The sequence below is a fragment of the Geotrypetes seraphini genome, chromosome 4 (genome assembly GCF_902459505.1).
Source record: "Geotrypetes seraphini chromosome 4, aGeoSer1.1, whole genome shotgun sequence".
NCBI classification, from domain to species: domain Eukaryota; kingdom Metazoa; phylum Chordata; class Amphibia; order Gymnophiona; family Dermophiidae; genus Geotrypetes; species Geotrypetes seraphini.
In genome coordinates this window covers 169585760-169597961 of record NC_047087.1, presented here as the reverse complement: position 1 = coordinate 169597961, position 12202 = coordinate 169585760, and the positions used below count along the sequence as shown (strand labels likewise).

The 12202-nt window shown below is 41.7% G+C and overlaps 1 protein-coding gene across 5 annotated transcripts in view; it reads right to left on the bottom strand.

The window, feature by feature from the left end:
* Window positions 1-12202, bottom strand: part of WDR59 (WD repeat domain 59) — a 256257-nt gene that overhangs the window by 24432 nt on the left and 219623 nt on the right. For 3 of the 5 annotated variants that reach the window (XM_033943868.1, XM_033943871.1, XM_033943870.1), the window contains 2 exons: window positions 8849-8972; window positions 226-368 (listed from right to left, as the gene is read on the bottom strand). In XM_033943868.1, the coding sequence (XP_033799759.1) occupies window positions 226-368; window positions 8849-8972 (267 nt within the window). The remainder of the gene's footprint in view (window positions 1-225; window positions 369-8848; window positions 8973-12202) is intronic. The other 2 variants (XM_033943869.1, XM_033943873.1) reach the window with 1 other exon arrangement.

Genomic DNA, 12202 nt, shown 5'->3' with positions numbered 1-12202 from the left:
AATACAAGAAAAGGGAAGGATATGAATATGATAAGGAAGCCTAGGTTACAATAAAATCAAATTAATGGCATTAGTAGGGGAAGTTTAATAATTGAGGATAAGGCAGACAAATACCTAGGACACATAAAAAGGGAGGAAGTGAAGCAGCAGACATGGACATCCTCATCAGGAATTAAAACTATGGAGGGACTGTAATAATGGGGCCTTTTCAGTAGCAGCACTAACCAATTCCTCTATGAGGCTCTGGAGGACACGACACGAACTTTAGAACTTCAGCCCTTTTTTCCCGCAGCCCCCAACGGTACAGAATTTCACTGTAGCATTTCTTGAAGTCATCAAATTGCTGAATATTGGCAGGATCCAGTAGTCTGTGGAAATAAATTTAAGAATACACCATGGATTTTATACATTTCAAAGTTCTTTCCTTTCCCATCCTACTCCAGGTTGCCTCCAACAGATATTCCACCAGAAACCTTTTCCTCTTAAAATTCCCAGCATGCAACAATATAAAGTCTACCAGGCAAATTACCTTATCCGTCCAATATTAATTAGCAAAATGTTGGAACCAACTACCGCTTCACTATTATCTTGGGACCACTATCTCAGGTTCAGAAATCTTTTAAAAGCATTTCTGTACCAAGAAAGGGAATCTACCCTGAAGTAATTGAAATGGTAATTGTAAAAGCCCATTTCTAAACTGTCTAATGCAACTCCTGGGACAAAATGAAGAGCCAACGATGACCTACTTGTACTTATAGCTATTTATTTGTAAGTATGGCCTAACTGTATTAATAGTTGTACTGATCTACCTGTTCTAGCAACTCTATTGAATGTCTGTGTCAAACTGTCCATTGTAACTTCCTGGGTAACTGACTCAACCTCTTGTAATGTAATCTGACCTTGAACTGAATAGGTAAAGGTGGAATAGAAAATCTGATTAACAAAACATAACATAAAATACTATATTTTTCACCAATCCTGTTAACATTGCTCTATTGTCTCCCAACTACATAACTTAGTTTCTTACCTGTAACTGGGATTCTCTTTAAATAGCAGGGGAATGCAATGATATCATCCATTGGTGATATCATCCAATGGTGCCTGAATACTAGTTAGACTAAATTTTTTTAAAAATCTATTAACTTGTTTAGGCATGCATCAGGATTCCTCGCCTCTCATGTCTGTTCCATATCTACGCAGAAAGATAAAGCAATACCAACGTTGCAAGGGAGAGGATGCTAGGTAAGATAATAAAAATATTTAAAAAGTGATGATCCAGTGACGATCGGGTAGTTGCAATTATTTTGCATTAACCCTTGGAGGTACTCAATAGCCCTCTGAGGATCAAAAAAACTTTTGAAAAAAAAAAATATAACAATTGTGCATGCTGGATTTGATTCAGGCTCCAGCATTTTATCAGCCACATGTATTTAATAACTATAGAAGGTAAGTATGGTGGCATTCCCCTGTTGTCTATAGAGAACCTCTTCTTACAAGTAAGAAAATATACTCTCTCTGGAGACAAGCAGGGAAAATACAAGCACACTTCCTTGGTGACTCCCCAGCTATAGGTCACCCTTTGTATGTTTAGAATCGGCGACAAAATAATTTGCAGGTGGAAATAGCTCATTAAGTGAACCGACTGTGCAGGACGGCCTGACCAAATCAAGAGGATGTGGTGTACAGACAGTCATGGTTTGTAAAGGTATGGACAGAGATCCAATTACTTCTTAGAGCAGTGTGGCTCTAAGGCTGGCTACTGAAATCATTGTTGCTCTAGGAGGAGGGTCCAAGCCTGTTTGAAGGTAGTAGAAATTATATAGTCAGCATCCCAGGCAGAGATAGCATGTTTCTTGGAGGGAAACTTTGGTTGTTTGGATAGAATATAACAAAACAGTTACCTTTGAGGGACTGAAAATATGCATTAAAGGTAGTAAGAGTGCTCGTTTGCAATCCAAGATGTGTAAAGTTTCCTTTGCAGAAATTGCATAGACCAGGAAAGAAAGACAGAACATATAGAATAGCCTCATTGTGTCAGACTAATGGTCTATCTAGTTCAATTGCCCATCCTCACGCTGGCCAATCCAGGTCACTAGTATCTGGCAAAAAACCAAAAAGTAGCAACATTCCATGCTACCAATCCAGAAGTGCTACAGATTCATTGATATGGAAATCTGAAATTACTTTGGGTAGAAATTTAGGATGGATTTGTGGACTTTCTATTTGAAAAAAACCTTGTATACTAATGCCTGGAGTTCACTGACCCTTCCAGTAGAAGTTATAGCCACCAGAAACACTGTCTTCCAAGAGAGATGGGTCTCTAACTGGTAGATAACCATTGAAAAGACCTTTCATGATCAGAGTTACTAAAGGATGTTTTGCATGTAATTTACCTTTGGTGTGTTTGTGGTAGGCAGCACTAGCCACAATATGAAGGTGCAAAGAGTTAGTCTTGAACTCTGTCTGGGAAAAGTGAAGAACACTTACAAAATGTGACAGGAGATGGAATTTATATTGCTCTTCAGCCTTGTAAATCATCTGTATTTGGATTGATACGCTTGCCTTTGAATTGATGCGTTTCAGCCTTGTAAATCATCTGCATTTGGATTGATACGCTTGCCTTTGAATTGATGCGCTTCAGCTTTGTAAATCATCTGCATTTGGATTGATACGCTTGCCTTTGAATTAATGCGCTTCAGCCTTGTAAATCATCTGCATTTGGATTGATACGCTTGCCTTTGAATTAATGCGCTTCAGCCTTGTAAATCATCTGCATTTGGATTGATACGCTTGCCTTTGAATTAATGCGCTTCAGCCTTGTAAATCATCTGCATTTGGATTGATACGCTTGCCTTTGAATTGATGCGCTTCAGCCTTGTAAATCATCTGCATTTTTAAAGATGCTTTCAATATCTAATTGAAATGCTAATTGCTCTTTCTATCTGCTCTCTATTTTACCTTTTTAAGTATTTTATTTCCAATACTTTTATGTTTTTCCTATTCCTTTTGCATTTTACCTTAATTGTTCTCTCTTTCCTATCATAAATTGTATTTCTTTCCCTTTTACCCCATTGTTTCCTTGTAATAGTTTTAATTACCTTGTTTTAATTTGTCAGTTTTTAATGATTTTTATATTGTTGTTTTTGTTTACCTTGTATTTTTTGTATATTTTAAAAATTTATGTTATTATTTGTACATCGCTTAGTAATTGTGATAGGCGATTAATCAAATAACTAATAAACTTGAAACTTATTGATACGCTTGCCTTTGAATTGATGCGCTTCAGCCTTGTAAATCATCTGCATTTGGATTGATACGCTTGCCTTTGAATTGATGCGCTTCAGCCTTGTAAATCATCTGCATTTGGATTGATACGCTTGCCTAGTGGATGTAAAGTCTTTGAGAAGCTACAATGTTGTTTCCAATCTCCTGGGAGAGATGGACGTGCACTATGACATGTCGCTCAATTTCTAAGCTGTCAGTGAGAAATTCAGATGGCTGGGATGAAACAGATGTCTCTGCTGTTGGGTAAAGAGTGGGCCAAAGACCTAGGGGGATGGGCTGCTCTACTTACATGGAGAGTATTTGGAGAAACAATGTAATTATAACACACTCTCAAAAGGGGCAAACTTGCATGGTCCAGAAGATGCAATGAAGATCACCTGAGCTCTATCCTGATGGATTTTGTGAAGAACTTCTGTGATTAGTTTAATTGGGGGAAATATGAACAGGAGTCACAGTTCTATGATATAGTTAAAGGCATTGTGAGTTGTGATATGATATAGTTAAAGGCATTGTGAGTTATTCATTTGGAAGAGGGTTGAATAGAACAAAAAGCAACACACTTTGTATTTTCCAAGGTGGCAAAGAGATCAGAATTGTGTTAATCCCAGTGTCTGAAAAGGTCTGAAATGACTGTTATCCAGAGACCAAGGCCAGCTCAAGAAATTACAAAATAATAGTAATAAAAACAAAATATTACCATAGACTAACATATAACTGGCAATCTTAGGGGACCTAGTGTATATATTCCCATTCCCTTAAGCAACTTAACAAAGAAATCATCAATATTAAGATGCAGGCAGCAGTCCAGCAGCGAGAAAGGGACTAGCCAGTCTTTTGCACAAAGTGTCACATGTTCGATTATCTCCCAGTTGGCGAGAGGTTGTGTGTGTGTACTCAATGCAAAGAGCTCCTAGCACTCAGGGAACGGGTCGGATCTCTTGAGGCTGGAGTAGCAGACTTAGAGAAGCTGAGGAAGACAGAGGAGACCTACAGGGATGTCATAGAGACGTTCCACCACCAGTCTAGTAGCCCCTGTACAGCCTTATAGGACAGCATCACCCTGGTGAAGTGGGAAATGAACCTGTAGCCAGGATTTGCCCACCAGGGGATGTAATATCTTCTTGCATGGAGGATGTGTCTCCAGGGGCTTCTGCCCAGGAGAGAAGGATTAGGATGGCCACTATAGTGGTAGACACAAATGACCCAGATATCATGAAAACACAATATGTAAAATAATAAACACTTCCAGTAATGGTTGATGCAATGATGTCCTATGGTATGATACAAGGACAGCATAGGTTATAAAATAACTCAAAATGAAGGAAAAAGCCTCAGAAAAGAGCTCTCCCACCTCCACCGAAGTAGTTTGTTATAGGTGGTTGAGCGGTAACCTCATTGGCAAAAAACCTTCAATGTAATTATAGCCTTATGCTGTACTCTGCTTAATGAGAAACAAAAGATAGAAGAAAAAATTTTTTTCCAACTTATTTTCAGCTGATCGGTACACCAACGGTGGCCAGCGTTTCACAAAATTGCTGCCTCAGGGTGTATCCCGACCAATCAGTCTTCTTTCAAACTGGACGCCAATGGTCGTCTCATGCATCATACCATTACTGAAAGTGTTTATTATTTTTCACTATAGTGGTAGATTCACTCATTAGGCATGTAGATATCTGGGTGGCTGGTGGAAATGAGGATCACTAAGTCACTAGCCTACCTGAAGGTGGCAGACCTCACATATCACCTGGATAAGATTTTAGACAGTGCTGGGGAGGAGCCTGCTGTCTTGATACATGTGGGTACAAGAGCTGCCTGATTCAAATCAATTCACTAATTCACTTTGGGCAAACTGATAATGCCGCTCCAAAACCCTAAAGCAAAGTAATCAGGATATGTAGGTAGGCTTCTATCAAATTCAGAGACATGATGACCGATCTTAGGGTTTTCATGCCAAAGGACAGCATACGAAGGGCCCAGTTTATGTTTTTCAAGTCCAAAATAGGGTAGTAGGAACCTCCTTTTCCAGGATCACAAAATAAATGGAATAGCAACCCATTCCTCTGTCGTCGCTGGAAACTGGGACTACTGCCCTAAGACTGGACAAACTCTGCAGGGTAACCTGAACAGTCTGCACCTTCCAAGGAGCCAAGAAGGGGATTCCAGGAAGGCATCCCACAGAGGTCAGGTGAACTCCAAAGCATAGCTTTCACGGACTACTTTGAGAACCTACTGGTCTGAGATTATTTGGGCCTACCTCCAATAATATTATAACTGTGCCCTGATGCAGGCTGTAAGGTGGGCCCGAGTAGCTTCATTGAGAAATTTGGAAAGATACCGGCACAGAGATGGCTGAATCTGGACCTTCCCTAAGACTACCTTGAAAGGACTGCATCCTCTGGAAAAACCGGCCACCCTGACCAGCTCCTGCTCTGCCACACTTATACCAATGAGCCTCTCTAAAGTGCTCCCTAGCTGAACTCCTCTGGGGAAAGCCCTAGGCCTATCCTTAGGCAAATGGGGACCTTTGTTTGTTTATTGGGAGATATTTTGCCTTCACCCAAAGTGGTTAGTATCCCCTTGACCCATTTGTCCAGCTTCTCATCAAACAACAAATGTCCCCGGGCTTAAAGAATTAGAAGCTACATCTATAGACCAGTCATGCAACCACAGGGATCTTCTGGCTGCTACACTGAGGGCCATGGATTTGGCTGAAAAACACAACATAACATTCTTTGCACAACATTCAACAAACAAAATGAACCCATCTTAATTTTGGCAAGCTGCTGGTCCATGAGGACAAAGTCATCCAAGATTCTGACCAAGAGTTGCTTAGCCTAATGTAAATATACCCTGGCTACCAACCCTCCATAAATAGTGGCCTTTATTGCCAGTGCCACTACATCAAAACTGTGTTTTAAAAGAGATTCCATACTCCGGTCTAGAGGGTCCTTTAAAGCTTTAATACCGTCAACCGGAGCTGTGCTCTTTTTTGTAACCACAGAAACCATGTCTACAATGGGCAGCCACAATGACTACCTATCCTGTTTTGGAATGGGATACAAGTGAGCCACAGACCAAGCAATTCGGGAATGTTCTACTGGATCACATCTCTAATATCTTGGTGCATTGGGAAAGACTTGGTAGACTTCCTGATCCCTTTCAACAATGGATCCACAATCTGCGGATCCTCTTGGCTTCTCGTTAAACCTGAACACCGCAGAGACTTGCGCAATCAATTCCTGCAATTCATTCCTTTGGAAAACAGGGAGAAAAATCCTCCACTGGAAAAAACTCCTCTATTCAGACCCTATATCCAACCTCCCGCGGTGGCTGGTCTTCTGTCAGCGCTAACTGCACTATCTAAGAAAATGATGGTGGTTCCCACTATAAGAAGGGTCTGCTGCACTCACCTCAACACTGCCATGAGGTAACCCAGCCTTGCAGTCCAACATGCCCATAAATGGTTCTGGAGCTGCCACAACAGCTCCAGTGCTGCCCAAGCCCCTCCGGGCACAAGTGAAACAATGTTCTGTGTTGTTTTTTTTTAAACATCATCTTTATTATGCATGAAAAGAAACACATCAGGAACTGATAGGTCCAACTAGATAGTGACAAATAAAAACAGAAAAGTGTACAACAAAAGAACTCATTTCAAAGATGTTTTTATAGTTATTCCCTCCCTCCCTCCCCCACCCCCCAATCTTCAAGAAACAGAGTGGGGTTCATACAAAATAATATCTCAATCTCTACTTAAGAAGAAAAGAGCTTGAAAATACAGTCACAAATTAAGTAAATAGCTGCGGACAGCTGGCGTTAGGGAGTTCCAAAAGGGTGACCAAACATCCTGGAGGCGGTGCCCTGCGCGAGACTTCATGTTGGATACCATCTGACGCTCCACCTGCAAAAGCTGAATCATGGCAGCCCTCCAGTGGTGAACAGTCGGGGGCGCTGCCTCCAACCAGTGCACCAGTATAACCTTTTTCCCACAGTAAAACAGCTTTGTGTAAGAATCCATGGAGACCCTTCGGCACTGGAGCTACCACGTTACAATGGAAAAACAAAAGGTGCGGGGAGACTATACAGCACAAACGCCACAACAATGAGATGTGATCCAAGATCCTCTCCCAGAAAAAACGGATGCGAGGACATGCAAAAAACATATGTCCCAGAGTGGCTCCTAGAGTCTGACATTTAGGGCATTGGGCATCTAGTTGATGAGCTATCTGTTGTGCATGCCTAAGGGAGACATGCAGCCGCATAACCATCTTATAATTAATTTCCCACAGAGCAACGGACAAATGCATCTGTGAGGCCATACGGAGGCAACGGAGAAGATGATCTGCGGTGACAGTCACCCCCAAATCCCGCGTCCACTGATGATCTAAGCGATTGTAATTGATACCAGGAAGATACTCCTCCAGGGACTTCATATGAAAGCGCAGGGGAATAATGCCCTGCGCGTCCAGGCATAACCCTTCCCGGAGAGATTCCAAGGTAGTGAAACAAAAGACACAGCCAAGGACCCCCACCCATACATACATACACACATGGCAATCTCTGGCAATAAAATCCAGGCAGAAGGGCTACAAGGTCTGCTGCTGAATAGGGAGACAATAAACCACAATAAAGAAAAGTGATCCGTGTTGAATTGGTAAGAAGAAAGCACTTACAAACAGGCAAACTCACACACACTCAAACTGACTTCTGTGTACAGCAGAGCAAGTCAGTCGAGGCACTAGGTATTGAATGGGGAGGTGAGGGGAACGAGGGGAGGGACCTAGCCTCCTGGGTTTGATACCCCTGAGGCAAGAATGACCCCCATCGGCCTCCGCCTCAGTCCATCAGTAAGCCACCAGCCAAACAGCTGCACTGAGAGGGAAATGAATGCCCAAAACCAAGGCAAAGAATACTCTTCAATTTAAATGAGACCCCTTCTTTATTAGGTTTCTGTTCTTCCCCCCTCCCCAAAGTAAAGAAAGGCCTAACTCCCAGGACTGCTTATACTTACCACATCTATCATCTGTTAGAGACTGAAAGCAGACTGAGTCTAGGGGGACTTCACACCTCACTTAAGGGTAATGGATTATAATTGGTATATAAACAATATAATTAATTAATTAAGTACATCTACCAACAAATGGACATTGAGAATTACTGACTTCAAAGTGTTTTACATTCAGGTATTCAAGTATTTCACCCTATCTGTCTTGGTGGGCTCACAATCTGACTAATGTACCTGGGGCAACAGAGTGTTAAGTGACTTGCCCAGGGTCACAAGGAGCAGTGCTGGACTTGAACCTGCAACATTAGGGTGCTGAGGATGTAGCCCTAACCACTAGGCCACTCCTTCACTACATTTGTCTGTGCTTGTCTGAAGAGATGCTATAGAAATGTGTTTTGTATGCACAGCACTAACTATATTAATGTCTAAAAGACAAATATTTGCAATAAGTTAACATAGTTCATTCATCACACCTTTTCTTCAATATTCCACACACACTTGGGCTACTGTTAAATTCAAGTATTTGGTCATGAATCATAAGGAAGCACTGATCTGTTTCACCTTTTGTTTTTGTCATGCTGGTCTCTCTCTCGCTCACGGGGGTCGATATATGTTGAGTTCCCAAAGCGATACTCATCAGGAGAAGATTCAGACCAGGGGGAGAGATGCTCTGTGTCCCGGCCTACTACAAAAGAATCAATAAGATAAGCTTAATAATCCATAGAGATTTTGCAAAGAATAAGAAAAAAAACAGGTAACAGGGATCATGGTTCTAAATTCAGGTACAGTCAAACCTCGGTTTACGAGTAACCCGGTTTGCGAGTGTTTTGCAAGACGAGCAAAACACTCAGCAAACTTTTGACTCGTAAACCGAGCATTGACTCGATTTGCGAGCCCCCACCCAACCCGACCACGGGAACCAACAGTATTGCTTCCCCCGAGGCCACCGGTGCTTCTATCGCCTCTTCCCCCCCACCCTCCCCGACTGGCCCTATCCTTACCCCTGCACCGCCGGTGATAAAAGTGCCTGCCGCCGTCTGCTGCTGAGCCTTGAGCATCTGCGCATGCTCAAGGCCTTCTGGATCTCACCCTCTCCGAGATTCTCATGAGAATCTCGGTGAGGATGAGATCCAGAAGGCCTTGAGCATGCGCAGATGCTCAAGGCTCAGCAGCAGACGGCGGCAGGCACTTATCACCGGCGGTGCAGGGGTAAAGACAGGGCCAGTCGGGGAGGGGGGGGAAGAGGCGATAGCAGTGCCAGTGGCCTCGGGTAGAGCATGGGAGTCGGGGTGCGTCTGGCAGGAGTGAGCCAGCACTTGAGAGTCCCAGCAGAGGAGGTAGTGGCATCCGGGGGAGGGGGGTCAGCGTCCAGGAGCGGCAGAGCCAGTCGGGCTCTGTTGCGGCGGTGGCGACGTTTGCTTAGCCAGCACCACCCGCAGTGAGAGGCAGCCAACAGCAGCAGAGGAGGAGAATTGGAGGAACTGCGTGGATGGGTCTGTGGCAGAGGCAGCGATGGAGGCGTCCCTAATGGTAATTAAGTTTTTGGGGATGTGGAACGAATTGTTCAAGTTTCCATTATCTTCTATGGGGAAAGTTGCTTTGATATACGAGTGTTTTGGTTTAAGAGCATGCTTCTGGAATGAATTATGCTCTTAAACCAAGGTACCACTGTATTTTCTCTGTTCCTAGTGTCTCATGATCTGTTTTTGTACTTGGGGTAATGGAGCACTAAGTGATTTGCCCAGGGTTATAAGAAGTCATAGTGCGACCTGAACTTGGTTTTCCAGGTTTTCAGCCTACTGCACTAAATGATTAGGCTACGCTTCCATCTATTCTCCCAAGCTACCATAACAACAGAGGGAAAGAAAGAAGGCTGGCACTCAAAGGAAAAGACAGGAGGCAAAGAAAGGGAAGACCAGCAGCAAAAGGAAGGATTACAAAGAGAGAGAGAGAAAAAAAGACATCTGAAAACAAAATGGAGTCTCAATCAAAGCTGTACCAAGTATTCATATTGAAACTGATTTGACCCCGAACAGTATACTGAATGCATTATTCACATTTGGCTGAATAATATGAAACATAAGAACATAAGAATAGCCTTACTGGGTCAGACCAATGGTCCATCTAACTCAGCATCCAATCTTCATGGGAGCCAATCCAGAATAATAAAAATATGAATAATAAATGCACTATAAAAAATTTCACACATGATTCTCTGGTGCCAATGCTGGGCTGGCATGAACTTTTTCTTTTCACTTTTACTTCCAATTCGGCCTTAGTATTATAAATTGAACATTCCTGCACCATGCATAAATTGGGCTTTTTATGTTATAAAAAAGTGTTGTTAAACCTTACTTTTAACATTAATAAACAAAATTCTGTCTAGAAATACTATATGGTAATGGATGAAGACCCAAGCAACCTGGACACCGATTTCTCACAGTATAGGCTAGTCAAAAAACTTGATGTTGCTACTATTTAGGTTTTTGGATTGGCCACTGTGGAAACAGGACACTGGGCTAGATGGACTATTGATCTGACCCAGTATGGCTATTCTTATCTTTTTATGTTCATAACTTTCATTGTACTTGAAATCATATTTATTAAGCAAGTATCAAGGCAAAACATCAAAATTGCATCAAAGCACCTTATTAGAAAAGCTGCAGAGAAGGGCGACAAAAATGATAAAAGGGATGGGACGACTTCCCTATAAGGAAAGGCTAAAGTGGCTAGGGCTCTTCAGCTTGGAGAAGAGATGACTCAGGGGTGATATGATAGAGGTCTATAAAATAATGAGTGGAGTGGAAAGGGTAGATGTGAATCGTTGGTTCATTCTTTCCAAAAATACTAGGACTAGGGGAAATGGGATGAAGCTAAGTAGTAGATTTAAAACAAACCGGAGAAAATATTTCTTCACACAACATGTAGTTAAACTCTGGAATTTGTTGCTGGAGAATGTGGTGAGATCAGATAGCTTAGCGGGTTTTAAAAAAGCTTTGGATAATTTCCTAAAAGAGAAGTCCATAGGCCATTATTGAGATGACTTGGGGAAATCCACTGCAGCATAGAATCTGTTTTGCTATTTGGGATCTAGCTTGGTGCTTGTGTCCTGGGTTGGCCACTGCTGGAAACAAGATGCTAGGCTTGATGGACCTTCGGTCTGTCCCAGTATGGCAATTATATTCTGAACAAAACGATCCTAAATCAGCAAGAATACCCACCTCTTTTAACAAATTGACAAATCAACAACAACCTCCCCCCAATCCTACCTAACACCCTCTACCCCAACTCAACTGGACTGCACCAGAGGCTACACATTAAGCAAAAGAAAGATTAGGGAAAGTTCAATACCCAACTAAAGACCATAGGAAGTTCTTTTTTTTAATATTCTTTATTCATTTTCAAAATTACATTAAGTGTAAAATATATTCATTCACAGTAACAATAAATATATCACTTATAAACAATCATTGGTACATTATATAAATTTTATCCCTTCCCCTTTCCCATCCCTCCCATCTATATCTTCCATTATTATATAATATATGTAATAAGAAAAATACCCCCCTCCCTATATCCTGAACTGATAATTAAAAGGGAAATAATTTTACTTAATCCTTACAATATTTTGTTAATGGTTTCCACACATCCTGAAATTTCTTAAAGTATCCCCTTTGTAAAGCAATAAATCTTTCCATTTTATAGATATGGCATAAAGAATTCCACCAAAAGTTATAATTTAATCTCTTCCAATCCTTCCAATTATATGTAATTTGCTGAATGGCACCCCCAGTCATTAAGATTTCTGCTGACCATAGGAAGTTCAATACCCAACTAAAGACTCACTGGAAAGCCTGGCCTCTCACTGTAGCAATATTCAAGATACCTAATGAAACCAATCATAGCTTTAGAGAT